The following is a 26,266-nucleotide window of genomic DNA, read 5'->3' as shown; positions in this document are numbered from 1 at the left end:
GCTGGTCAGCTGCTGCAGCCCGACCAGCGAGAGCTGAAACAGGGCGAGGCATTGCCTCACCTGGGAAGCGCAAGGGGGAAGGGAGTCCCTTTTCCTAGCCAGGGGAACTGAGACACACAACACCTGGAAAATCGGGTAACTCCCACCCCAATACTGCGCTTTAAGCAAACAGGCACACCAGGAGATCATATCCCACACCTGGCCGGGAGGGTCCCACACCCACGGAGCCTCCCTCATTGCTAGCACAGCAGTCTGTGATCTACCGGCAAGGCAGCAGCGAGGCTGGGGGAGGGGCGCCCGCCATTGCTGAGGCTTAAGTAGGTAAACAAAGCTGCTGGGAAGCTCGAACTGGGTGGAGCTCACAGCAGCTCAAGGAAACCTGCCTGTCTCTGTAGACTCCACCTCTGGGGACAGGGCACAGTAAACTAAACAAACGCAGCAGACACCTCTGCAGACCCAAACGACTCTGTCTGACAGCTTTGAAGAGAGCAGCGGATCTCCCAACACGGAGGTTGAGATCTGAGAAGGGACAGACTCCCTGCTCAAGTGGGTCCCTGACCCCTGAGTAGCCTAACTGGGAGACATCCCCCACTAGGGGCAGTCTGACACCCCACACCTCACAGGGTGGAGTACACCCCTGAGAGGAAGCTTCCAAAGCAAGAATCAGACAGGTACACTCGCTGTTCAGAAATATTCTATCTTCTGCAGCCTCTGCTGCTGATACCCAGGCAAACAGGGTCTGGAGTGGACCTCAAGCAATCTCCAACAGACCTACAGCTGAGGGTCCTGACTGGTAGAAGGAAAACTATCAAACAGGAAGGACACCTCCACCAAAACCCCATCAGTACATCACCATCATCAAAGACCAGAGGCAGATAAAACCACAAAGATGGGGAAAAAGCAGGGCAGAAAAGCTGGAAATTCAAAAAATAAGAGCGCATCTCCCCCGGCAAAGGAGCGCAGCTCATCGCCAGCAACGGATCAAAGCTGGACGGAGAATGACTTTGACGAGATGAGAGAAGAAGGCTTCAGTCCATCAAATTTCTCAGAGCTAAAGGAGGAATCACGTACCCAGCACAAAGAAACTAAAAATCTTGAAAAAAAAGTGGAAGAATTGATGGCTAGAGTAATTAATGCAGAGAAGGTCCTAAACGAAATGAAAGAGATGAAAACCATGACACGAGAAATAAGTGACAAATGCACAAGCTTCAGTAACCGACTCGATCAACTGGAAGAAAGAGTATCAGCAATTGAGGATCAAATGAATGAAATGAAGCGAGAAGAGAAACAAAAGAAGAAAGAAGAAAAAGAAATGAACAAAGCCTGCAAGAAGTATGGGATTATGTAAAAAGACCAAATCTACGTCTGATTGGGGTGCCTGAAAGTGAGGGGGAAAATGGAACCAAGTTGGAAAACACTCTTCAGGATATCATCCAGTAGAACTTCCCCAACCTAGTAGGGCAGGCCAACATTCAAATCCAGGAAATACAGAGAATGCCACAAAGATACTCCTCGAGAAGAGCAACTCCAAGACACATAATTGCCAGATTCACCAAAGTTGAAATGAAGGAAAAAATCTTAAGGGCAGCCAGAGAGAAAGATCGGGTTACACACAAAGGGAAGCCCATCAGACTAACAGCAGATCTCTCGGCAGAAACTATACAAGCCAGAAGAGATTGGGGGCCAATATTCAACATTCTTAAAGAAAAGAATTTTAAACCCAGAATTTCATATCCAGCCAAACTAAGCTTCATAAGTGAAGGGGAAATAAAATCCTTTACAGATAAGCAAATGCTTAGAGATTTTGTCACCACTAGGCCTGCCTTACAAGAGACCCTGAAGGAAGCACTAAACATGGAAAGGAACAACCGGTACCAGACATTGCAAAAACATGCCAAAATGTAAAGACCATTGAGGCTAGGAAGAAACTGCATCAACTAACGAGCAAAATAACCAGTTAATATCATAATGGCAGGATCAAGTTCACACATAACAATATTAACCTTAAATGTAAATGGACTAAATGCTCCAATTAAAAGACACAGACTGGCAAACTGGATAAAGAGTCAAGACCCATTAGTCTGCTGTATTCAGGAGACCCATGTCACATGCAGAGACATACATAGGCTCAAAATAAAGGGATGGAGGAAGATTTACCAAGCAAATGGAGAACAAAAAAAAGCGGGGGTTGCAATACTAGTCTCTGATAAAACAGTCTTTAAACCATCAAAGATCAAAAGAGACAAAGAAGGCCATTACATAATGGTAAAGGGATCAATTCAACAGGAAGAGCTAACTATCCTAAATATATATGCGCCCAATACAGGAGCACCCAGATTCATAAAGCAAGTCCTTAGAGACTTACAAAGAGACTTAGACTCCCATACAATAATAATGGGAGACTTCAACACTCCACTGTCAACATTAGACAGATCAATGAGACAGAAAGTTAACAAGGATATCCAGGAATTGAACTCATCTCTGCAGCAAGCAGACCTAATAGACATCTATAGAACTCTCCACCCCAAATCAACAGAATATACATTCTTCTCAGCACCATATCGCACTTACTCCAAAATTGACCACATAATTGGAAGTAAAGCACTCCTCAGCAAATGTACAAGAACAGAAATTACAACAAACTGTCTCTCAGACCACACTGCAATCAAACTAGAACTCAGGACTAAGAAACTCAATCAACCGCTCAACTACATGGAAACTGAACAACCTGCTCCTGAATGACTACTGGGTACATAACGAAATGAAGGCAGAAATAAAGATGTTCTTTGAAACCAATGAGAACAAAGATACAACATACCAGAATCTCTGGGACACATTTAAAGCAGTGTGTAGAGGGAAATTTATAGCACTAAATGCCCACAAGAGAAAGCAGGAAAGATCTAAAATTGATACTCTAACATCGCAATTAAAAGAACTAGAGAAGCAAGAGCAAACACATTCGAAAGCTAGCAGAAGGCAAGAAATAACTAAGATCAGAGCAGAACTGAAGGAGATAGAGACACAAAAAACCCTCCAAAAAATCAATGAATCCTGGAGTTGGTTTTCTGAAAAGATCAACAAAATTGACAGACCGCTAGCAAGACTAATAAAGAAGAAAAGAGAGAAGAATCAAATTGATGAAATAAAAAATGATAAAGCGGATATCACCACTGACCCCACAGAAATACAAACTACCATCGGAGAATACTATAAGCACCTCTTTGAAAATAAACTGGAAAATCTAGAAGAAATGGATAATTTCCTGGACACTTACACTTTTCCAAGACTAAACCAGGAAGAAGTTGAATCCCTGAATAGACCAATAGCAGGCTCTGAAATTGAGGCAATAATTAATAGCCTACCAACCAAAAAAAGTCCAGGACCAGATGGATTCACAGCTGAATTCTACCAGAGGTACAAGGAGGAGCTGGTACCATTCCTTCTGAAACTATTCCAATCAATAGAAAAAGAGGGAATCCTCCCTAACTCATTTTATGAGGCCAACATCATCCTGATACCAAAGCCTGGCAGAGACACAACAAAAAAAGAGAATTTTAGACCAATATCCCTGATGAACATCGATGCAAAAATCCTCAATAAAATACTGGCAAACCGGATTCAGCAACACATCAAAAAGCTTATCCACCATGATCAAGTGGGCTTCATCCCTGGGATGCAAGGCTGGTTCAACATTCGCAAATCAATAAACATAATCCAGCATATAAACAGAACCAAAGACAAGAACCACATGATTATCTCAATTGATGCAGAAAAGGCTTTTGACAAAATTCAACAGCCCTTCATGCTAAAAACGCTCAATAAATTTGGTATTGATGGAACGTACCTCAAAATAATAAGAGCTATTTATGACAAACCCACAGCCAATATCATACTGAATGGGCAAAAACTGGAAAAATTCCCTTTGAAAACTGGCACAAGACAGGGATGCCCTCTCTCACCACTCCTATTCAACATAGTGTTGGAAGTTCTGGCTAGGGCAATCAGGCAAGAGAAAGAAATCAAGGGTATTCAGTTAGGAAAAGAAGAAGTCAAATTGTCCCTGTTTGCAGATGACATGATTGTATATTTAGAAAACCCCATTGTCTCAGCCCAAAATCTCCTTAAGCTGATAAACAACTTCAGCAAAGTCTCAGGATACAAAATTAATGTGCAAAAATCACAAGCATTCTTATACAGCAGTAACAGACAAACAGAGAGCCAAATCATGAATGAACTTCCATTCACAATTGCTTCAAAGAGAATCAAATACCTAGGAATCCAACTTACAAGGGATGTAAAGGACCTCTTCAAGGAGAACTACAAACCACTGCTCAGTGAAATAAAAGAGGACACAAACAAATGGAAGAACATACCATGCTCATGGATAGGAAGAATCAATATCGTGAAAATGGCCATACTGCCCAAGGTTATTTATAGATTCAATGCCATCCCCATCAAGCTACCAATGAGTTTCTTCACAGAATTGGAAAAAACTGCTTTAAAGTTCATATGGAACCAAAAAAGAGCCCACATCTCCAAGACAATCCTAAGTCAAAAGAACAAAGCTGGAGGCATCATGCTACCTGACTTCAAACTATACTATAAGGCTACAGTAACCAAAACAGCATGGTACTGGTACCAAAACAGAGATATAGACCAACGGAACAGAACAGAGTCCTCAGAAATAATACCACACATCTACAGCCATCTGATCTTTGACAAACCTGAGAGAAACAAGAAATGGGGAAAGGATTCCCTATTTAATAAATGGTGCTGGGAAAATTGGCTAGCCATAAGTAGAAAGCTGAAACTGGATCCTTTCCTTACTCCTTATACGAAAATTAATTCAAGATGGATTAGAGACTTAAATGTTAGACCTAATACCATAAAAATGCTAGAGGAAAACCTAAGTAGTACCATTCAGGACATAGGCATGGGCAAGGACTTCATGTCTAAAACACCAAAAGCAATGGCAACAAAAGCCAAAATTGATAAATGAGATCTAATTAAACTAAAGAGCTTCTGCACAGCAAAAGAAACTACCATCAGAGTGAACAGGCAAACTACAGAATGGGAGAAAATTTTTGCAATCTACTCATCTGACAAAGGGCTAATATCCAGAACCTACAAAGAACTCAAACAGATTTACAAGAAAAAAACAAACAACCCCATCAAAAAGTGGGCAAAGGATATGAACAGACATTTCTCAAAAGAAGACATACATACAGTCAACAGACACATGAAAAAATGCTCATCATCACTGGCCATCAGAGAAATGCAAATCAAAACCACAATGAGATACCATCTCACACCAGTTAGAATGGCGATCATTCAAAAGTCAGGAAACAACAGGTGCTGGAGAGGATGTGGAGAAATAGGAACACTTTTACACTGTTGGTGGGATTGTAAACTAGTTAAACCATTGTGGAAGATAGCATGGCAATTCCTCAAGGATCTAGAACTAGAGGTACCATATGACCCAGCCATCCCATTACTGGGTATATACCCAAAGGATCATAAATCATGCTGCTATAAAGACACATGCACACATATGTTTATTGTGGCACTATTCACAATAGCAAAGACTTGGAATCAACTCAACTGTCCATCAGTGACAGACTGAATTAAGAAAATGTGGCACATATACACCATGGAATACTATGCGGCCATAAAAAAGGACGAGTTTGTGTCCTTTGTAGGGACATGGATGCAGCTGGAAACCATCAATCTTAGCAAACTATCACAAGAACAGAAAACCAAACACCGCATGTTCTCACTCATAGGTGGGAACTGAACAATGAGATCACTTGGACTCGGGAAGGGGAACATCACACACCAGGGCCTATCATGGGGTTGGGGGGAGGGATTGCATTGGGAGTTATACCTGATGTAAATGACGAGTTGATGGGTGCTGACGAGTTGATGGTTGCAGCACACAAACATGGCACAAGTATACATATGTAACAAACCTGCACGTTATGCACATGTACCCTAGAACTCAAAGTAAAATAATTATAAAAAAAAAAGAAATAAGAGAAAAAATAAAATAAAATAAAATAAAATTGATAAATGTAAAAAAAAAGAAAGAAAGAAAGAAAAAACATAAAACAGAAGAAGAAAAGAAAAATTAGACTTTTAAAAATTTAGTTTTCTTCTGGCTTTTTGTTAGCTTTATATTTAAGTATTTTTCTGACATAATTAGAGTGGAATTGTTTTTCTAATTTTATTTTCAGATTACTCAGTGAGTATACACAATTGCAATTGAATTTTATATGTTGGTTTTGTATCTTTTCACCTTGCTGACCTCACTTATTTGTTCTAGTAGATTTTAGGAAATTCCTTACAGACTTTTACATATAAGTTTATGAAAGATGCAGTAAAGGACTTTATCTTCTTTCCCCCCCCCCAAAAAAAAAGATTTGTGCACTTAGTTCAGAAAAAAGTAAACAAAAAATTGACACAGTTAGAAATTAGGATTTTCAGTTCAGGAGAAAAAGTTCTCACCACGCCTCTAGAGGAAGGGGAAGTCTCAGTAAAAAGTATTTTCAGTTTATGACAGAAAAGCAAAACGTTGACTGCCTCAAGGTCTCAAGCACCAGTCTTCACCACGGAAAGCATGCTGTGGCTGTTCCAATCGCTCCTGTTTGTCTTCTGCTTTGGCCCAGGTAAATGTCAATGCAGACCGGTGTAGTCACTGAGTGACTTCCTGGTTTTGTGGCGCTTGCTCAACCTAAATCGTCTGTATACAATTGTCTGTCTGGTTCTCTGCCAAGGGATTGGGGTGGGAAAGGGGACACTCACAGTGTTACCTGATATACTACTACCTCCTCTCAACTTTGGATGCAATAAGCCTGAGATGGTTGTCGGTGAACAATTTCAACTGTGTCTGCATGTAAGAAAGTTATTTGCTGGGGCAGAGGAAATAAGTTTTTGCAAGACAAGACTGTTTCTGGTTTATGACCAGCATCTTGTGTTTTAAAGAGTACCAAGATCAAGAAAATGAGCCCTCATACCAATTTAGCTACTATCATACTGTGAACCTCAGGGAGGTTACTTATCCTTCCTGAACCTCACTATCCTCAGCTGAAATATTAAAAACCTATTATTCAGCTGAGCCAAATTTTCTGGGCCCAATCGAACACACTAAAAATAATCCTCTCACCTTTTGCTCGTTGCGGGAAAAAAAAAAAAAAAAAAAAGGTTTCCATCTCTCCCCTCCTTTAGTGCAAATAAGGACTAGCTAGTCCAGCAATACATGGCATTGAGAAAAGCACAGTAATATGACATTGCTTTTCTCACAGCAATATGGCAGTGAGAAAAGAATGAACTGATCCAACTGGCTTCTTGTTCCCTCCTGTCCATTATATGGAGAAGATGAAGATTCGTATCATATTTGGGAAACTACAAATGGTCCAAGGGAGACAAAGTGTAGCATTCAGGCAGAGATAGGCCAGGAGATAACGGAAACCTAGCCCAGAGCTAGCCCAGGGTAGCGGATGAAAGTAGGAAGCATTCACTGAGTGCTTATTGTATTTCAAGTATTGTTCCAGGTGCTGTACACACATTATGAGTCTCATGAGAATTCTATGAATTTATACTATTATTATCTCCATTTTAAAATAAAGAACTGAGGTGAAGTTCACTTAAATAATTTGCCCAAATTTCATTAGCCAGCATGCGGCAAGCTCTTGTAATAGTTCTGAGAAACAATGACAGTTGAATGAGTGTGGCAGCAGCATAAAAGAAAGAAGGGACCGAAGCAAGAGATCCCATCAATATGGAGTTAAGTAAATTAATTGGCAATTGGAATGAGGGGACAGGAATAAATATTCATCAAGCGCCTACTGAATGCTTGGCACTGTTCTAATTTGCATGAATACATCATGAACGAAGCAAGCAAAAATTCTAGCTCTCATAGAGTTAACATTTTAGCAGGAGACAAACCGTAAAAAAAGGTAAACAAGTAAAATAGTGTATTCGGTAGTGATAAGGCATAAATAAATCAAGTAGGAAAGGAAGAGATGAAATATGGTAAAGAGGGCAGTGAAATTTCAAACAGGATAAGCAAAGAAAGTGACAAAATTGGAAGGTGGACCGCAGCCACAGGAGGAAGGCGAGTTCAATTTTGGACCTACTGATTTTAGGATGTCAGTGTTCTATCCATGAGGAAGTTATGTGAAAGTTCCTGGGAACTTAGGACTAGGGGTAGGGCTGAGGCTAGAGACTTAAAAAATCAATGGCATAGAGATATGTTACATTGAGGAGAAAACTGGAATGAGTACAGAACTTTGGGAAATACATATAAAATGCAGAGAGAGAGAATTCTTTCTTTCATTCAAGAGCCACTTCCTGACCTGGGAGCAGAATCTTGAGTTTTTGCTTCATTTTTACCTCCCTGCAAAATTAATTCCACCTCTAGAATAAAATATTCTAAATGTCCTCATGTTAAAACTCCTCTTCTTCTCCCTATTTCCATGAATACTTCTTATAATGACCCTATGAAATTTACAGTGCTCCAATCTCCACTTCACAGATGGGGAAAGAAGGCACAGAACACTTAAGTAACTTGCTCACTGCCCCACACTTCTAGGGGAAATGGGTATAGAAAGAGAAACACATTTGAATGAGTTTTCAGGAGGCAGATGCAGGTGTTCTGAGACCCAGAAGGAGAGAAGTGGCTGCTAGAATTGGAAATCAGGAAGCCTGGCTCTGGAGTCTGTGCTTATAACAACTTCACTGCACTACTTAGCTTACACGCAGTCATATATTCACACAAATGCATACATAATTAGAAAATGTGAGGCTAGCAAAAAATAAATAAATAAACAAGCAGGGGACCTTGATAGAGAAAAACACGGGGACCTGCTTTGGACGGAGTGATGAAGAAAGGACTTTCTGGAAAAGTAACATCTCATCTGATATTTAAAGGGTGTGAAAAGTTAAACAGGAAAAGTCAAATGAAGAAGCTTTTAAGGCAGAGGGAATCAAGTGTACAAAAGCTCTGATGCAGGAAAGAGCCTGGAGTGATTTAGGAAGGGAAAGAAGACCACTGTTGCAAAAGCGTGGGGCAAATGAAATCAATGTTGGAAACAACCATGAAAAACAATGACTCACACCAGCCTACATTTTTTCAAGTGGGTTGGGCAGTATCCTGACTCCTTTTAGAAAATTTAGCTGAAGAGACAAACCATATTGAGAAATAATCCCATTTCCTTTAACTCAAGCCCTGGGTGGCAAAACTAACAGAACAAAACAATAATTATAGCTAAAATCAAGCATCATGACATCCTAGAGAAAATAAATCTCGTTCGTTTCTTCATTTCAATTTTTATAGATGGAAAATTGTCAAACTTAAATGTGCATATAAATTACTTGGGAGAATCTTACTAAAATGCTGATTCTGGAATAGGGAATGAGATTCTGCATTTCTAACAGGCTCGCAGGTGACACCAATGCTGCCTAACCATGGACCACACTGAGCAGCAAGGTTCTAAATTCCACTGGACTTCAGTCACACTGGGATTGCAGGGAGGAAGAAATAGGAACTAACTTTGAGTGTGTTTGCAGGAAGCAGACATAGGTATTCTGATGTCCAGGAGAGAGCGGTGGTTGGAAATGTAAGTAAAACAAACACATGAGGGCTGATTCTGAGGTTGAGTCAAAATGTGCAATGCTCTTCTGTGAAGAGATTGTGACCTGATGGCCCCCTGAGCAGTGTTATCTACTTTTTACCAACCGTCCACATCTTCAAATGTTTGTTGTGCTCAACAGGCAGAGAGCTGTTTTATATTTTTTCATTATCCTCAAAGACACGTGTTTTTCCACCTCTCAGAATCTGCAATCTCCAATGCGGCCTCCAGACATTCAGGCCTCTGTTTCTGGTCCTTTAAACCCAGATTCAGCTTTGGTTGTTTCTCTGTTCACACTCAGACATTTTTTATTAAGGTGAAATTCTTATAACACAATGTAATAATTTTAAAGTGACATTTTGTACATTCACAATGTTGTGAAACCACAACTTCTATTGTTCTAAAACATTTTCATCACCCCAAAAGGAAACCCTGTACCCACTAAGCAGTCGTTTCCCATTCTCCCCTCCCCCCAGCCCCTGGCAAATACTGATCTGCTTTCCGTCTCTGTGGGTTTACCTATTCTGGATAATTTCATATAAATGAAGTCATAAAACATATGACCTTTTGTGTCTGACTTCCTTCACTTAGCATCATGTTTTCCAGGTTCATCCATGTTGTACCATGTATCAGTACTTCATTCCTTTTTGGCTGAATAGTATTTTATATTCTGCATATACTACATTTTATTTATCCATTCATCTATCAGAGGACATCTGGGTTGTTTTGGCCTTTAGGCTTTTGCGAATAGTACTATTATGTATACAAGTATTTGACTACCTGTTTTTAATTTGTCTGGGTATATACCTAGAAATGGAATTGTTGGGTCATATAATTCTATGCTTAACATTTTGGGAAATTGACAAACTGTTTTCCACAATGGCTGTACTATTTTACATTTTCACTAGCTGTGTACAATAGTTATAATCTATCCACATCCTCATCAACACTTGTTTTTTTTTTTCCTTTTTAAAAGAATTATTATCACCATTCTAATAGGTGTCAAGTGGTATATTATTGTGGTTTTGATTTGCATTTTCCCAATGACAAATGATTTTGAGCATCTTTTCAAGTGTTTATTGGCCATTTGTATATCCTCTTTGGAGAAATGTCTATTCAAGTCCTTTGCCCATTTTAATTGAATTATTTGTCTTTTTGCTATTGAGTTATAGGAGTTGTTTATATATTCTTGAACCCAGACCTTTATATATGATCTGAAAATATTTTCTCCCATTCTGTAGGTTATCTTTTCACTTTCTTAATAATGTTCTTTGATGCACAAAAGTCTTTAATTTTGATGAAGTACAATTTACCTATTTTTATCTTTTTTTCTTTTTTATCATTTTATTTTAAGTTCCAGGATACATGTGCAGGATGTGCAAGTTTGTTACATAGGTAAACATGTGTCCTGGTGGTTTGCTGCACCTATCAACCTCACCTAGGTATTAAGCCCTGCATACATTAGCTGTTTTTCCTGATGCTCTCTCTCCCCGCTGCCTCATCCCCGACAGGCCCCAGTGTGTGTCTTTCCCCTCCTTGTGTCCATGTGTTCTCATTGTTCAGCTCCCACTTATAGAACATGTGGTGTTTGGCTTTCTTTTCCTGCATTAGTTTGCTGAGAATAATGGGTTCTGGCTTCATCCATGTCCCTACAAAGGACATGATTTCATTCCTTTGTATGGCTGCACAGTATTCCATGGTGTATACATACCACATTTTCTTTACCCAGTCTATCATTGATGGGCATTTGGGTTGATTTCATGTCTTTGCTATTGCAAATAGCGCTGCAATGAAGATACATGTGCAATGAACATGTACATACACATATCTTTATAACAGAATGATTTATATTCTTTTGGGTATATACCCAGTAATGGGATTGCTGGATCAAACTGTCTTTCTGCCTCTAGGTCTTTGAGGAGTCCCCACATTGTCTTCCACAATAGTTGAACTAATTTACATTCCCACCAACAGTGTAAAAGAGTTTCTATTTCTCCACAGCCTCACCAGCATCTGTTTTTTCTTGACTTTTTAATAATTGCCATTCTGACCCGTGTGAGATGGTATCTCATTGTGGTTTTGATGTGCATTTCTCTAATGACCAGTGACGTTGAGCTTTTTTTCATATATTTCTTGGCCACATAAATGTCTTCTTTTTTTTTAACACATGAAGAGTAAGTTTAATGAAATTCATAGTTACAGATATTCAGAAAATATTTGTTGGAGGAACTAATGAATACTTTTTTTCTTTTAATTTTTATTTTTAGTTCTAAGGTACATGTGCAGGATGTGCAGGTTTGTTACACAGGTAAACCTGTGCCCTGGTGGTTTGCCCCACCTATCAACCCATCACCTAGGTATTAAGCCCAGCATGCATTATCTATTTTTCTTAATGCTCTCCCTCCTGCAACCCCACTTCCCAAGAGGCCCCAGTGTGTGTTGTTTCCCTCCCTGTGTCCATGTGTTCTCATTGTCCAGCTCCCACTTACAAGTGAGAACAGCCAGTGTTTGGTTTTCTGTTCTTGCATGAGTTTGCTGAGGATAATGGCTTCCAGCTTTATCCACATCTCTGCAAAGGACATGATCTCATTCCTTTTGATGGCTGCACAGTATTCCATGGCGTATATGTTCCACATTTTCTTTGTCTGGTCTGTCATTGATGGGCATTTGGTTTGATTCCAGGTCTTTGCTATTGTGAATAGTACTGCAGTGAACATATGCATGCATGTATCTTTGTAACAGAGTGATTTATATTCCTTTGGGTATATACCCAGAAATGGGATTGCTGGGTCAAATGGTATTTCTGGTTCTAGATCTTTGAGGATTCCCACACTGTCTTCCACAATGATTGAACTAATTTACATTCCCACCAACAGTGTCAAAGTGTTCCTGTTTCTCCACAACCTCACCAGCATCTGTTGTTTCTTAACTTTTTCATAATTGCTATTCTGACTGCCGTGAGATGGTATCTCATTGTGGTTTTCATTTGCATTTATCTAATGATCAGTGATATTGAGCTTTTTTTCACATGTTTGTTGGCTGCATGAATGTCTACTGTTAATGTCTGTTAATGTCCTCTGCTCACTTTTTAATGGGGTTGTTTGATTTTTTTCTTGTAAATTTGTTTGAGTTCCTTGTAGATTCTGGATATTAGACCTTTATCAGATGAAGAGATTGCAAAAATTTTCTCCCACTTTGTAGGTTGCCTATTGGCTCTGATAATAGTTTCTTTTGCTATGTAGAAGCTCTTCAGTTTAGTTAGATCCCATTTGTCAATTTTTCCTTTTGTTGCAATTGCTTTCAGTGATTTCATAATGAAATGTTTGCCCATGCCTATGTCCTGAATGGTATCGCCTAGATTTTGTTCTAGGGTTTTTATAGTTTTGAGTTTTACATTTAAGTCTTTTTTTTTTTTTTTTTTTTTTTTTTTTTGAGATGGAGTTTCACTCTGTCACCTAGGCTGGAGTGCAGTGACGTGATCTCGGCTCACTTCAAGCTCCACCTCCCAGGTTCACACCTTTCTCCTGCCTCAGCCTTCTGAGTAGCTGGGACTACAAGTGCCCGCTACCATGCCCAGCTAATTTTTTGTATTTTTAGTAGAGACCGGGTTTCACCGTGTTAGCCAGCATGGTCTCGATCTCATGACCTCATGATCCACCCACCTTGGCCTCCCAAAGTGCTGGGATTACAGGTGTGAGCCACCGCACCTGGCCCGTCCTTAATCTATTTTGAGTTAATTTTTGTATAAAGCGTGAGGAAGGGGTCCAGTTTCAATTTTCTGTATATGGATAGCCAGTTCTCCCAGCACCAGTTATTAAATAGGGAATCCTTTCCCCATTGCTTGTTTTTGTCAGGTTTTTTGAAGATCAGATAGTGGTAGATGTGCAGTCTTATTTATGGGTTCTCTATTCTGTTCCATTGGTCTATGTGTCTGTTTTTGTACCAGTACCATGCTGTTTTGGTTATTGCAGCCTTATAGTATAGTTTGAAGTCCAGTAGCATGATGCCTCCAGCTTTGTTCTTTTTGCTTAGGATTGTCTTGGCTATATGAGCCCTTTTTGGGTTCCATATAATTTTTAAAATAGTTTTTTCTAATTTTGTGAAAAATGTTGATGGTAGTTTAATGGGAATAGTAGTGAATCTATTAATTACTTTGGGCAGTATGGTCATTTTCATGATGCTGATTCTTCCTATCCATTAGCATAGAATATTTTTCCATTTGTTTGTGTCCTCTCTGGTTTCCTTGAGCAGTGGTTTGTAGTTCTTTTTGAAGAGGTCCTTCACTTCCTTTGTTAGCTGTATTCCTAAGTATTTTATTTGCTTTGTAACAATTGTGAATGGGAGTTCATTCATGATTTGGTTCTCTGCTTGCCTGTGTGTGGTGTATAAGAATGCTTGTAACTTCTGCATTGATTTTGTTTCCTGAGACCTTGCTGAAGTTGCTTGTGAGCTTAAGAAGCTTTTGGGCTGAGATGATGGGGTTTTCTAGATATAGGATCATATCATCTGCAAACAAAGATAACTTGACTTCCTCTCTTCCTATTTGAATACGCTTTATTTCTTTCTCTTGCCTGATTGCCCTGGTCAGAACTTCTAATACTATGCTGAATAGGAGTGGTGAGAGAGGGCATCCTTGTCTTGTGCTGGTTTTCAGAAGAACTGCTTCCAGCTTTTGCCCATTCAGTATAATATTGGTTGTCAGTTTGTCATAAATGCCTCATTGTTTTTTAAGATATGTTCCATCAATACCTAGTTTATTGAGAGTGCTTAACATGAAGGGATGTTGAATTTTATAAAAGGCCTTTTCTGTGTCTATTAAGATAATCTGTGGTTTTTGTCTTTAGATCTGTTTATGTGATGAATTACATTCATTGATTTGCATATGTTGAACCAGGCTTGCATCCCAGGAATACAGCCAGCTCGATCAGGGTGGATAAGCTTTATGATGTACTGCTGTATTTGGTTTGCCAGTATTTTACTGAGAATTTTTGCATCAATGTCCATCAGGGATATTGGCCTGAAGCTTTCTTTTTTGTTGTATCTCTGCCAGGTTTTGGTATCAGGATGATACTGGCCTCATAAAATGAATTAGAGAGGAGTCCCTCCTTTTCAATTGTTTGGAATAGTTTCAAAAGAAAACTTTTTTTTTTTAGACTATTTATTACTGCCTCAATTTCAGAATTTGTTATTGGTCTATTCAGGGATTCAGCTTCTTCCTGGTTCAGTCTTGGGAGAGTGTATGTGTCCAGGAATTTATCCACTTCTTCTAGATTTTCTAGGTTATGTGCATAGAGGTATTTATAGTATTCTCTGATGATTGTTTTTATTTCTGTGGGGTCAGTGGTGATATCCTCTTTAACAGTTTTTATTGTGTCTATTTGATTCTTTTTTCTTCTTTATTAGTCTAGCTAACCTGCAGTCTATCTATATTATTAGCTTTTGCAAAAAAACCAGATTCTGGACTCCTTGATTTTTTGAAGCATTCTTCTTGTCTCTATCTCCTTCAGTACTGCTCTGATCTTGGTTGTTTCTTGTCTTTTGCCAGCTTTGGAGTTTGTTTGCTCTTGGTTCTCCAGTTCTTTTAGTTTTAATGTTAGCATTTCAATTTGAGAGCTTTCTAGGTTTTTGATATGGGCATTTAGTGCTCTAAATTTCCCTCTTAACAGCTGCTTTAACTGCGTCCAGAGATTCTGATACATTGTCTCTTTGTTCTCATTGGTTTCAAAGAACTTCTTGCTTTCTGCCTTAATTTCATTATTTAACCAGGAGTCATGCAGGAACAGGTTGTTCAATTTCTATGTAGCTGTGTGGTTTTGAGTGAGTTTCTTTGTCTTGAGTTCTAATTTAATTATGCTGTGATCTGAGAGACTGTTTGTTATGATTTCAGTTCTTTTGCATTTGGTGAGGAGTGTTTTACTTCCAATTATGTGATCGATTTTAGAGTAAGTTCCATGTGGCAATGCATAGAATGTGTATTCTGTTGTAGGGTGGAGAGTTCTGTAGAGGTCTGTCAGGTCCACTTGATCTAGAGCTGAGTTCAAGTACTGAATATCTTTGTTAATTTTCTGTCTCAATGATCTGTCTAATATTGACAATGGGGTGTTAAAGTCTCCCACTATTATTGTGTGGGAGTCTACATCTCTTTGTACATCTCTAAGAGCTTATTTTATGAATCTGCTCTTGTATTGGGTGCATACATATTTAGGATAGTTCTTCGTGTTGAATTTAACCTTTTGCTATGCCTTTCTTTGTCTTTTTTGGTCTTTATTGCTTTAAAGTCTACTTTGTCAGAAACTAGGATTGCAATCCCTGCTTTTTTCTGCTCTCCATTTGCCTGGTAGATTTTCCTCTATCCCTTTATTTTGAACTTATGCATGTCTTTGCATATGAGTCTCTTAAATACAGCACACCAATGGGTCTTCACAATTTACCCAGCTTACCATTCTGTATCTTTTAATTGGGGCACTTAGCACATTTACATTTAAAGTTAGTATTGTTATGTGTGAATTTGATCCCGCCATCATGATGCTAGCTATTTTGAAGACTTGTTGATGTAGTTGCTTCACAGTTTCATTGGTCTTCAGTGTGTGCTTCAGTATGTTTTGTAGTGGCTGACAATGGCTTTTCCTTTCCATATTTAGTGCTTCCTTCAGGAGCTCTTGCAAGTCAAGCCTGGTGGTGGATGAATTCCCTCAGCATTTGACTGTCTGAAAAATATTTTATTTCTCCTTTGCTTATGAAGCTTCATTTGGCCAAATATGAGATTCTGGGTTGAAAATTCTTTTCTTTAAGAATGTTGAATATTGGCCCCCAATCTCTTCTGGCTTGTAGAGTTTCTGCTGAGAGGCCTGATGTTATTCTGATGGGCTTCCCTTTGTAGGTGACTTGGCCTTTCTCTCTGGCTGCCCTTAACATTTTTCCTTCATTTTGACCTTGGAGATTGTGGTTGATCCTCTCATGGATCCTCTCACGGAGTATCTTACTAGGGTTCTTTGTATTTCTTGAGTTTGAATGTTTGCCTGTCTTGCTAGGTTGGGGAAGTCTCTTGCATGATATCCTGAAGTATGTTTTCCAACTTTGTTTCATTCACCCTGTCTCTTTCAGGTACGATAATCAGTTGTAGGTTTGGTTTCTTTACATAATCCCATAATTCTCAGAGGTTTTGTTTTGTTTGTTCCTTTTCATTCTTTTTTCTCTAATCTTGTCTGCCTATTTTATTTCAGCAAGATAGTCTTCAATCTCTGAATTCTTTCCTCCACTTGGTCTATTTGGCTACTGACACTTATGATTGCATTGTGATGTTTTCATGTTGTGTTTTTCAGTTCCTTCAAGTCATTTATGTTTCTCTCTAAACTGTTTTTTCTGGTTAATAGGTCCTGTAATGTTTTATCACGATTCTTAGGTTCTTTGCATTGAGTTAGAACACACTCCTTTAGCTCAGCAAAGTTCATTATTATCCACCGTCTGAAGCCTACTTCTGTCAGTTCATCCATCTCAACCTGAGCCCAGTTCTGTGCCCTGCTGGAGAGGTGTTACAGCCGTTTGGAGGAGAAGAGGCACTCTGGCTTTTTGAGTTTTCAGCATTTTTTAATTGATTCTTTCTCATCTTTCTGAGTTTATCTAGCTTTGATCTTTGAGTCTGCTGACCTTTGGATGGGGTTTTTGTGGGGACATTTTTGTTGATGCTGTTGTTGTTGCTTTCTGTTTGTTTTTCTTTTAGCAGTCAGAACCCTCTTCTGCAAGGCTGCTGCAGTTTGCTGGGGGTCCACTCCAGACCCTATTCACCTGGGTCCCTCCCCACCCTGGAGGTGTCATCAGTGGAGGCTGCAGAACAGCAAAGATGGCTGCCTGCTTCTTCCTCTGGGAGCTTCGTCCAAGAGGGGCACCAAACTGATGACAGTGGGAGTGCTCCTGTATAAAGTGTCTGGTAACCCCTGTTGGGGAGTCTCACCCAGTGAGGGGTCACATTGGATAAGGGACCCACTTAATGAAGCATTCCTTGTGTCCCTTGGTAGAAAGGGTGTGCTGGGATGGGGGGGATCCTACTTATCCAGACTGCCCAGATTCCTCAGAGCCAGCAGGGGAAAAGAGTAAGTCTGCTGATCCACAGAGTCCGCAGCCCCACTACTAATAGGGGTTCAATCCCAGGGAGATCAGAGTTCTATCCATAAACGCTTGGCTGGAGTTGCTGAAATTCCCACAGGGAGGCCCCACTCAGTGAGAAGGGATGAGTCTGGGTCCAGCCTAAAGAGGCAGCCTGGCCACAGTCTGCCACAGCTGCTGTGCTGCACCCTGGGGAATTCCTTCTGGGTCCGAACTACTCAGTCCCTCTGGCACTGGCAGGGGAAAACAGCAGACAGAAGCTGCAGTGATGGCTGCTGCCCCTTCCCCCAGGAACTCAGTAGTCTCAGGCAGTCTGCAGCCAAGTGGTGCCTGAGAATCTGCACAGCTCTGTGCTTGTGATTCAAGGCCCTTGTGGTGTTGGATCATGAGGGGATCTCCTGGTCCATGGATTGCACAGATCCATGGAAAAAGCATGGTTTCCTGGGTGGGGTAGCACAATCACTCACCACCTCCCTTGGCTGGAAGTGGGAGCACCCCTTGTCCCATGCAGTTTCCTGGTGGGCTATCGTTCCACCCTGCTTTTCTTCACTCCCTGTGGGTCATGCCAACCACCTAGTTAGTCCCAATGAGTGAACCTGGATACCTTAGCTGCTGGTGCAGGATTCACTCACTATTTTTGTTCTTCTCAGTGGGATCCTCCAACCATAGCTGCTTCTAGTCAGTCATCTTGGCCCCTCCCCGCATTTTATCTTTTCTTACTCATGCTTTCAGTGTCATATATCAGAATCCATTTCCAAATCCAAAATCATGAATATTTATCATTATGTTTTCTTCTAAGAGTTTTAGCTCTTATATTTAGGTGATCGACAATTTTGAGTTAATTTTTGCATATAATGAAAGGAAGGGGTCCAACTTCATTCTGTTGTATGTGGATATCCAGTTGTCCCAGCACCATCTGTTAAAGAGAGCAATCTCTCCCTATTGAATGATCTTAGCACTCTTGTCAAAAATCACCTGGCCATAAATGTTTGGGTTTATTTATGGACTCTCAATTTAATTTCATATAGACATCTATCTATATGTCTATCTTTATGCCAGTACCACACTGTTTTGATTACCATATCTGTATCAGTTTTGAAATTGGAAAGTGTGAGTCCACAAATTTTGCTTTTCTTTTACAATATTGTTTTGGCTATTGGCTTGAAATCACATATAAATTTGAGAATTAGCTTTTCCATTTATGAAAAAAATCAAAATTTTGATAAGGATTGCACTGACTCTATAAATTGCTTTGGGTGGTATTGACATATTAATATTATCTTCCAATTCATGAACATAGGATATATTTCCATTTATTTACATTTTCTTTCTTTCAGAAATGTTATTTAGTTTTCAGTGTATTATCTTGAACCTCTCTGGTTAAGTTATTGCCAGATATTTTGTTCTTTGAATGCTACTGTGCATGGAACTGCTTTTCTTAACTTCTTTTTCAGATTGTTCATTGCTAGTGTGTAGGAACAGAACTGATTTTTATATATTGATCTTGTATCTTACAACTTTGCTGAATTTATTTATTAGCTCTGATCATTTTTGTGGATTCTCTTTTTTTTTTTTTTTTTTTTTTTTTTGAGACAGAGTCTCGCTGTGTTGCCCAGGGTGGAGTGCAGTGGCCGGATCTCAGCTCACTGCAAGCTCCGCCTCCCGGGTTTTTATGCCATTCTCCTGCCTCAGCCTCCCGAGTAGCCGGGACTACAGGCGCCCACCACCTCGCCCGGCTAGTTTTTTGTATTTTTTAGTAGAGACGGGGTTTCACCGTGTTAGCCAGGATGGTCTTGAACTCCTGACCTTGTGATCCGCCCGTCTCAGCCTCCCAAAGTGCTGGGATTACAGGCTTGAGCCACCGCGCCCGGCCCATTTTTGTGGATTCTTTAGGATTTTGTATTTTCAAGGTCATGTTATCTGTGAATAGGAATAGTTTTACTCCTTATTTTTCAATGGAGATGCATTTTATTTATTTTTCTTGCCTAATTGCTCTGGCTAGAACTTCCAGTTCAATATTAAATAGAAGTGGTGAGACTGGGCACTGTTGCCTTTTCATGATGTTAGTTGAAAGGCTTTTAGTCTTTTATCCTTGAGTAAAATGTTAGCTGTAGGTTTTCATAAACGCCTTTTATCAGACTGAGGAAGTTCCCTTCTATTTCTAGATTCTCAAGTGTTTTTATTAAAAGAGTGCTGGATTTTTTCAAATGTTTTTTCTGCATCAACTAAGATGGTCATTTTTCTATTTTCTTCATTCTGTTAATGTCATATACTGCATTGATTGATTTTCATGTATTGAACCAGTTTTGCATTTCTGAGATAAATTTCACTTGGTCATGGTGTATAATCCCTGTAATATGAGCTGGATTCAGTTTGTTAGTATTCTGTTGAGAGTTTTTGCATCAATATTCATAAGGGATATTGATCTGTAGTTTTCTTTTTTCTGATATCTTTGGCTTTGGTATCAGGGTAATGCTAACCTAATAAAATGAGTGAGGAAGTGTTTTTTTCCTCTTCTGTTTCTGGGAAGAGCTTGAGAATAATTGATGCTAATTATTCCTTGAATAATTAGTAGAATTCACCAGTGAAGCCATCTGGCTTTTCTCTATCAGGAGGTTTTTGAGTACTGATTCAATCTCTTTTCTTGTTAGAGGTCCTCTTTAATTTTTTATTTCTTCTTAAGTCAGTCTTGGTATTTTATGTGTTTCCAGAAATCTGTTTCATCTAGGTTATTCAATTTGTTGGCATATAGTTATTTAAAGTGTTCTTTTAATCCTTTTAATTATTATTTCCGTAAGATCTGTAATAATGTCCCACTTCCAATTCTAATTTTAGTAATTTGAGTCTTTTCTCTTTTTTTCTTTGTCAATCTAGCTAAAGGTTTGTCAATTTTGTTGATCTTTTCAAAGAACCAACTTTTGGTTTCATTGATTATCTCTCTTGTTTTTCTATTCTCTGTTATTTATCTCTGCTCTAATTTTTATGATTTTCTTCATTCTAATAGCTTTGGGTTTAGTTTGCTCTTTTTTATCTAGTTTTTTAAGGTGTAAATTTCCTCCTTCTTTATGTTTTTATTATACTTTAAGTCCTAGGGTGCACGTGCACTTTGTGCAGGTTTGCTACATAGCAAACATGTTCCATGGCACATTTGCTACATGTGCCATGTTGGTTTGCTGCACCCATCAACTCATCATTTACATTAGGTATTTCTCTTAATGCTATCCCTCCCCCAGCTCCCCACTCCCTGAGAGGCCCCGGAGTGTGATGTTCCCCAGTGTTGTCATTGTTCAATTCCCACCTATGAGTGAGAACATGTGGTGTTTGGTTTTCTGTCCTTGTGATAGTTTGCTGAGAATGATGGTTTCCAGCTTCATCCATTTCCCTGCAAAGGACATGAACTCATCCTTTTTTATGGCTGCATAGTATTCTATGGTATATATGTACCACATTTTCTTAATCCAGTCTATCATTGCTGGACATCTGGGTTGGTTCCAAGTCTTTGCTATTGTGAACAGTGCCACAATAAACATACGTGTGCATGTGTCTTTACAGTAGAGTGATTTATAATACTTTGGGTATATATCCAGTAATGGGATCATTGAGTCAAATGGTATTTCTAGTTTTAGATCCTTGAGGAATCGCCACACTGTCTTCCACAATGGTTGAACTAATTTACACTCCCACCAACAGTGTAAAAGTGTTCCTGTTTCTCCACATCGTCTCCAGCATCTGTTGTTTCCTGACTTTTTAATGATCACCATTCTAACTGGTGTGAGATGGTATCTCATTGTGGTTTTGATTTGCATTTCTCTGATGACCAGTGATGATGAGCATTTTTTCATATGTCTGTTAGCTGCATAAATGTCTTCTTTGGAGAAGTGTCTGTTCATATCCTTTGCCCACTTTTTGATGGGGTTGTTTGTTTTTTTCCTGTAAATTTGTTTAAGTTCTTTGTAGATTCTGGATATTAGTGCTTTCTCAGATGGGTAGATTGCAAATATTTTCTCCCATTCTGTAGGTTGTCTGTTCACTCTGATAGCAGTTTCTTTTGCTGTGCAGAAGCTCTTTAGTTTAATTGGATCCCATTTGTCTATTTTGGCTTTTGTTGCCATTGCTTTTGGTGTTTTAGTCATAAAGTCCTTGCGCATACCTATGTCCTGAATGGTATTGCCTAGGTTTTCTTCTAGGATTTGTATGGTTTTAGGTCTAACATTTAAGTCTCTAATCCATCTTGAATTAGTTTTTGTATAAGGTGTAAGGAAGGGATCCAGTTTCAGCTTTCTACATATGGCTAGCCAGTTTTCCCAACACCATTTATTAAATAGGGAATCCTTTCCCCATTTCTTGTTTTGTCAGGTTTGTCAAAGATCAGATGGTTGTAGATGTGTGGTGTTATTTCTGAGGCCTCTGTTCTGTTCCATTGGTCTATATCTCTGTTTTGGTACCAGTACCATGCTGTTTTGGTTACTGCAGACTTGTAGTATAGTTTGAAGTCAGGTAGTGTGATGCCTCCAGCTTTGTTCTTTATGCTTAGTATTGTCTTGGAAATGTGGGCTCTTTTTTGGTTCCATATGAACTTTGAAGTAGATTTTTCCAATTCTGTGAAGAAAGCCATTGGTAGTTTGATGGGAATGGCATTGAATCTACAAATTACCTTGGGCCGTATGGCCATTTTCACAATGTTGATTATTTCTATCCATGAGCATGGAATAGTCTTCCATTTGTTTGTGTCCTATTTTATTTCATTGAGCAGTGGTTTGTAGTTCTCCTTAAAGAGGTCCTTCACATCCTTTGTAAGTTGGATTCCTAGTCCTCCTTCTTCCTTTCAGAGGGATAGAAATATCCCTCAGCACTACTTTCACTCCATTCCATAAGTTTCGGTAAGCTTTTTTTTGTTTGTTTTCACTTGTGTCAAGTTATATCCTAATTCCTCTTGGTATTTCTTCTTTGATCCATTGATTATTTTACACTATGTTGTTTAATTTTGACATATTTGTGATTTTTCCAATTCTCCTTCTGTTCTTGATTTCCAGTTTTATTCCATTATGGTCACAGGAGACATCATATAATTTATGTCTTTTATAGTTTATTGAGACTTGTTTTTGTGGCCTAATATATGGTCTGTCCTATGAGAACAACTTATGTGCATTTGAGGAAATGTATATTTTGCTGTGTTTGGATATGGTGTTCTTCGTATATATGTCAGGTACTGTTGGTTTATAATGTTTTCCAAGTCCTCTATTTCCTTATTGATCTTTTCTCTACTTGTTTTGACCATTATTGCAAGTGAGGTATTGAAGTCTTCAACTATTACTGTAGAACTATCTATTTCTCCCTTGAATTTTGTTAATGTTTGCTTTATGTATTTTGGGGCTGTTGTTTGGTGCATATGTGTTTATAATTGTTATAACTTTTTGCTGGGTTGACCCTTTTATTAATATACAATGTCCTTTATTGTCTCTACTAATAATTTTTGACTTAAAGTCTATTTGCCAATATTAGTATAGCTACTGTAAGTCTCTTTTGGTTACTACTTGCATGGAATATCATTTTCTATCTTCTTACTCTAAATGTATTTGTGCCTTTGAATCTAAAGTGAATCTCTGTATGTAGAAAATAGTTGAATCCTATTTTTCCAATTCATTCTGCCTATCTCTGTATTTTAATTGAAGAGTTCAATTCATTTACATTTAAAGTAATGACTGATATGTAAGGACCTACTTCTTGCATTTGCAGTTATTTCAAAGGACTAGATTTGGTCTTTTTACATAATGTCCCATACCTTCAATTTTTGCCATTTTCCATTTTTTTCTATATGTCTTAAATTTTTTCCCCTCAATCCCTCCACTATTCTATTCTTTCGTGTATAGTTCATATTTTTTAGTTTAGATTCCTTTCTCATTTCCTTTCCTGTATTTTTAGTTATTTTATTGTTATCCTCAGTATTACATTTAACCTCTTCAACTTATAACAAGCTATTTTGAATTCACACCACCTAGCTTCAATAATATACAAACACTGTGCTCCTATGTTGTTTCATTCTGCTGCCTTTATGTTGTTGTAACAAACTACATCTTTGTACGTGTGTGCTTATTAACAGATTTATAATTATTGTTTTACTCATTTGTCTTTTAAATCATGTGGGAAAAAAGAGAAGTTGCAAAGCAAAAATGCAAGAATACTGGCTTTTGTATTAATCTATGCAGTCATATCTACCTTTGTTCATTGTTTCTTGGTAGGGATTTCAGTTACTTTCTAGTGTGATTTTATTTCAGCCTGAAAGATTCCCTTTAGTATTTCTTATAGTACAAGTCTACTAGCAATAAACTCTATCTGCTTTTGTTTACCTGCAAATGTCTTAATTTCTCCTTCATTTTTGAAGGATAATTTTTTCAGATGTCAAACTCTTGGTTGATGGGTGGTTTTTTTCTTTCAACACCTTAAATATGTCATCCCACTGCCTCCTGGCAACAATGGATTCTTCTGAGAAATTGACTGCTGATTTTATTGAGGATCACTTGTACATGACTAATTGCTTTCTTCTGATGCATTTGAGATTCTCTCCTTGTTTTTGTTTTTCTGGTTTGATTATAATGTGTCTTGTTATGGATCTCTTTGTGATCATTCTTCTTGGAGTTCATTGACTTTCTTGGATGTAAAAATTCATGTCTTCTATAAAGTTTGGGAAGTTTGGGGATTATTTTTTCCAAATATTATTTATGCCCTTTTCTCTCTCTCCTCTCCTCCTTGGACTCCTATTATGCGTACTTTTTGGTATGTTTGATGGTGCCCCACAAGTCTCTTGGGCACCGTACATTTTTCTTCACTCTTTTCTGATCCTCAAACTGGATAATTTCAATTGACCTAGCTTCAAATTAGCTATTTCTTACTTCTGCCTACACAAAGCTTCTGTTGAAAGCCTCTAGTGAATTTTTTATTTCAATTATTGTATTTTTCAGGTCCAGAATTTCTACTTAGCACCTTGCTATTATTTCTATCTTTTAAAAACATTTACTTTTCTTTATATATCCTTTTCTTGATTTTCTTTAGTTCTTTGTCCATTGTTTCCTTTAGCTTTTTGAGTATATTTAAGATAGTTGAGGCCGGGCATGGTGGCTTATGCACATAATCTCTGTTTTGGGGCACTCCTTTAATGCCTAGACAGGCTATTTACCACTCTGCTTGAGCCTTGACTTTTTTCTTGTACCCAGCATAAATATCAGCCATAGATAAAAATCTTAGGGTCTTCTCAGAACTTTTCTAAGTATGCAGCCTGCCCTAGGCATGTATGTGGCTTTCCAAATTCCCTGGTATAAGCAGACATTTTTTAATGCCTGAATTCTTCTAAGAATCTTTCTCCCCAGCTTTTCCTCCCAGGCATTCAGCGTATCTATTTTTTGCCTCCACTATAATGTTTTACCCCAGATATTGATGGCCTTTCAGTGTTTATGAGAAATGTCCTCTGCATGGCTAATTTTCTACCTGAAAGAGGTAGTTGAAACAAAGACAAGTGCTTTTCCTCAGTTCTTTAGGGAGCATCCAGATAGTTCAAAAAAAGACAAATACAATTCTTTCAGAACCAGGTCTGCTCTATGCCTGCTGGAACCAGTGACCATGGTCTCCTACTGAAAATGTAGATGGCCATCTTCAAGACTGCTACCAAGATGGAGAAAAGAGATCGGGGAAAGGGCGATCAAACGTTCTGTAAAGCTCCCCAATCGTTTTTTAAATTGTATACATGTAAGCTGTACAACATGACATTTTGATATATGCAGTGAAATAGTTACTCTTATAGTCTAATTTACATGTTAATAGTCATGCAAATTAACATAGTCATTATCTTGCACAGTTACCGTTTTCTTGCAAGTATGGTAAGAGTATCTAAAATCCACTCTTAGCAAGTGTTCAGTATACAATACAATTGTATAAGTATAGCCTTCATGTTGTATATTAGATTCCAAGACTTATTTACCACATGTATCTGCAACTTTGTACCCTGTGACCTACATCTCCCCATTTCCTCCCTGTTCCCTCTCTCCACCTCTGATAAGCACTGCTTTATACTTTGTTTCTAGGTATTTGACTTTTTTTTAACTCCTTTTTTTTTCTTCTTTTTTTTTTTGGTGTGATCATGGCTCACTGCAACCTCTGCCTCCCAGGTTTAAACGATTTTCCCACCTCAGCCTCCTGAGCTGGGACTACAGGCATGTTCCACCATGCCTGGCTGATTTTTTTGTATTTTTAGTAGAGACAGGGTTTCACCATGTTGACCAGACTAGAACTGCTAGCATTTTTAAGTTGCCTCTTTTTTTGACTCATCATTTGCTTGGTTGCTATAATCCTTTGACTAGTTTCTACAGTTCTGACAAAGTTGATTCTGACAATGTTTGCTCATTCTGTGTGTGTTTGCATGAGTGTTCATGTTTTTTTGTGGAAGGATGGACCCTTGCAGCTATTTATTGTGTCATTTTCACTAATGTCACTGACCTTCAGACTTTAGGCCAGCAATTTCAACAAAGTAGTTACCATTCCCC

General features: G+C 38.6%; 1 protein-coding gene across 2 annotated transcripts in view; it reads left to right on the top strand.

Moving 5' to 3' along the window:
* Positions 1 to 6,546: 6,546 nt before the first annotated feature.
* Positions 6,547 to 26,266, top strand: part of SLAMF6 (SLAM family member 6) — a 38,611-nt gene continuing 18,891 nt past the window's right edge. The window contains exon 1 of one of the 2 annotated variants that reach the window (XM_050758922.1): positions 6,547 to 6,665. In XM_050758922.1, the coding sequence (XP_050614879.1) occupies positions 6,617 to 6,665 (49 nt within the window). In that variant the 5' untranslated portion in view covers positions 6,547 to 6,616. Of the gene's footprint in view, positions 6,666 to 9,339; positions 9,618 to 26,266 lie in introns of those variants that run through there. The other variant, XM_050758930.1, reaches the window with a different exon arrangement.

This window comes from Macaca thibetana, chromosome 1 (genome assembly GCF_024542745.1).
Source record: "Macaca thibetana thibetana isolate TM-01 chromosome 1, ASM2454274v1, whole genome shotgun sequence".
NCBI lineage: Eukaryota > Metazoa > Chordata > Mammalia > Primates > Cercopithecidae > Macaca > Macaca thibetana.
The sequence above is the reverse complement of the archived record's forward strand: the minus strand, read 5'-3'. Positions and strand labels throughout refer to the sequence as shown.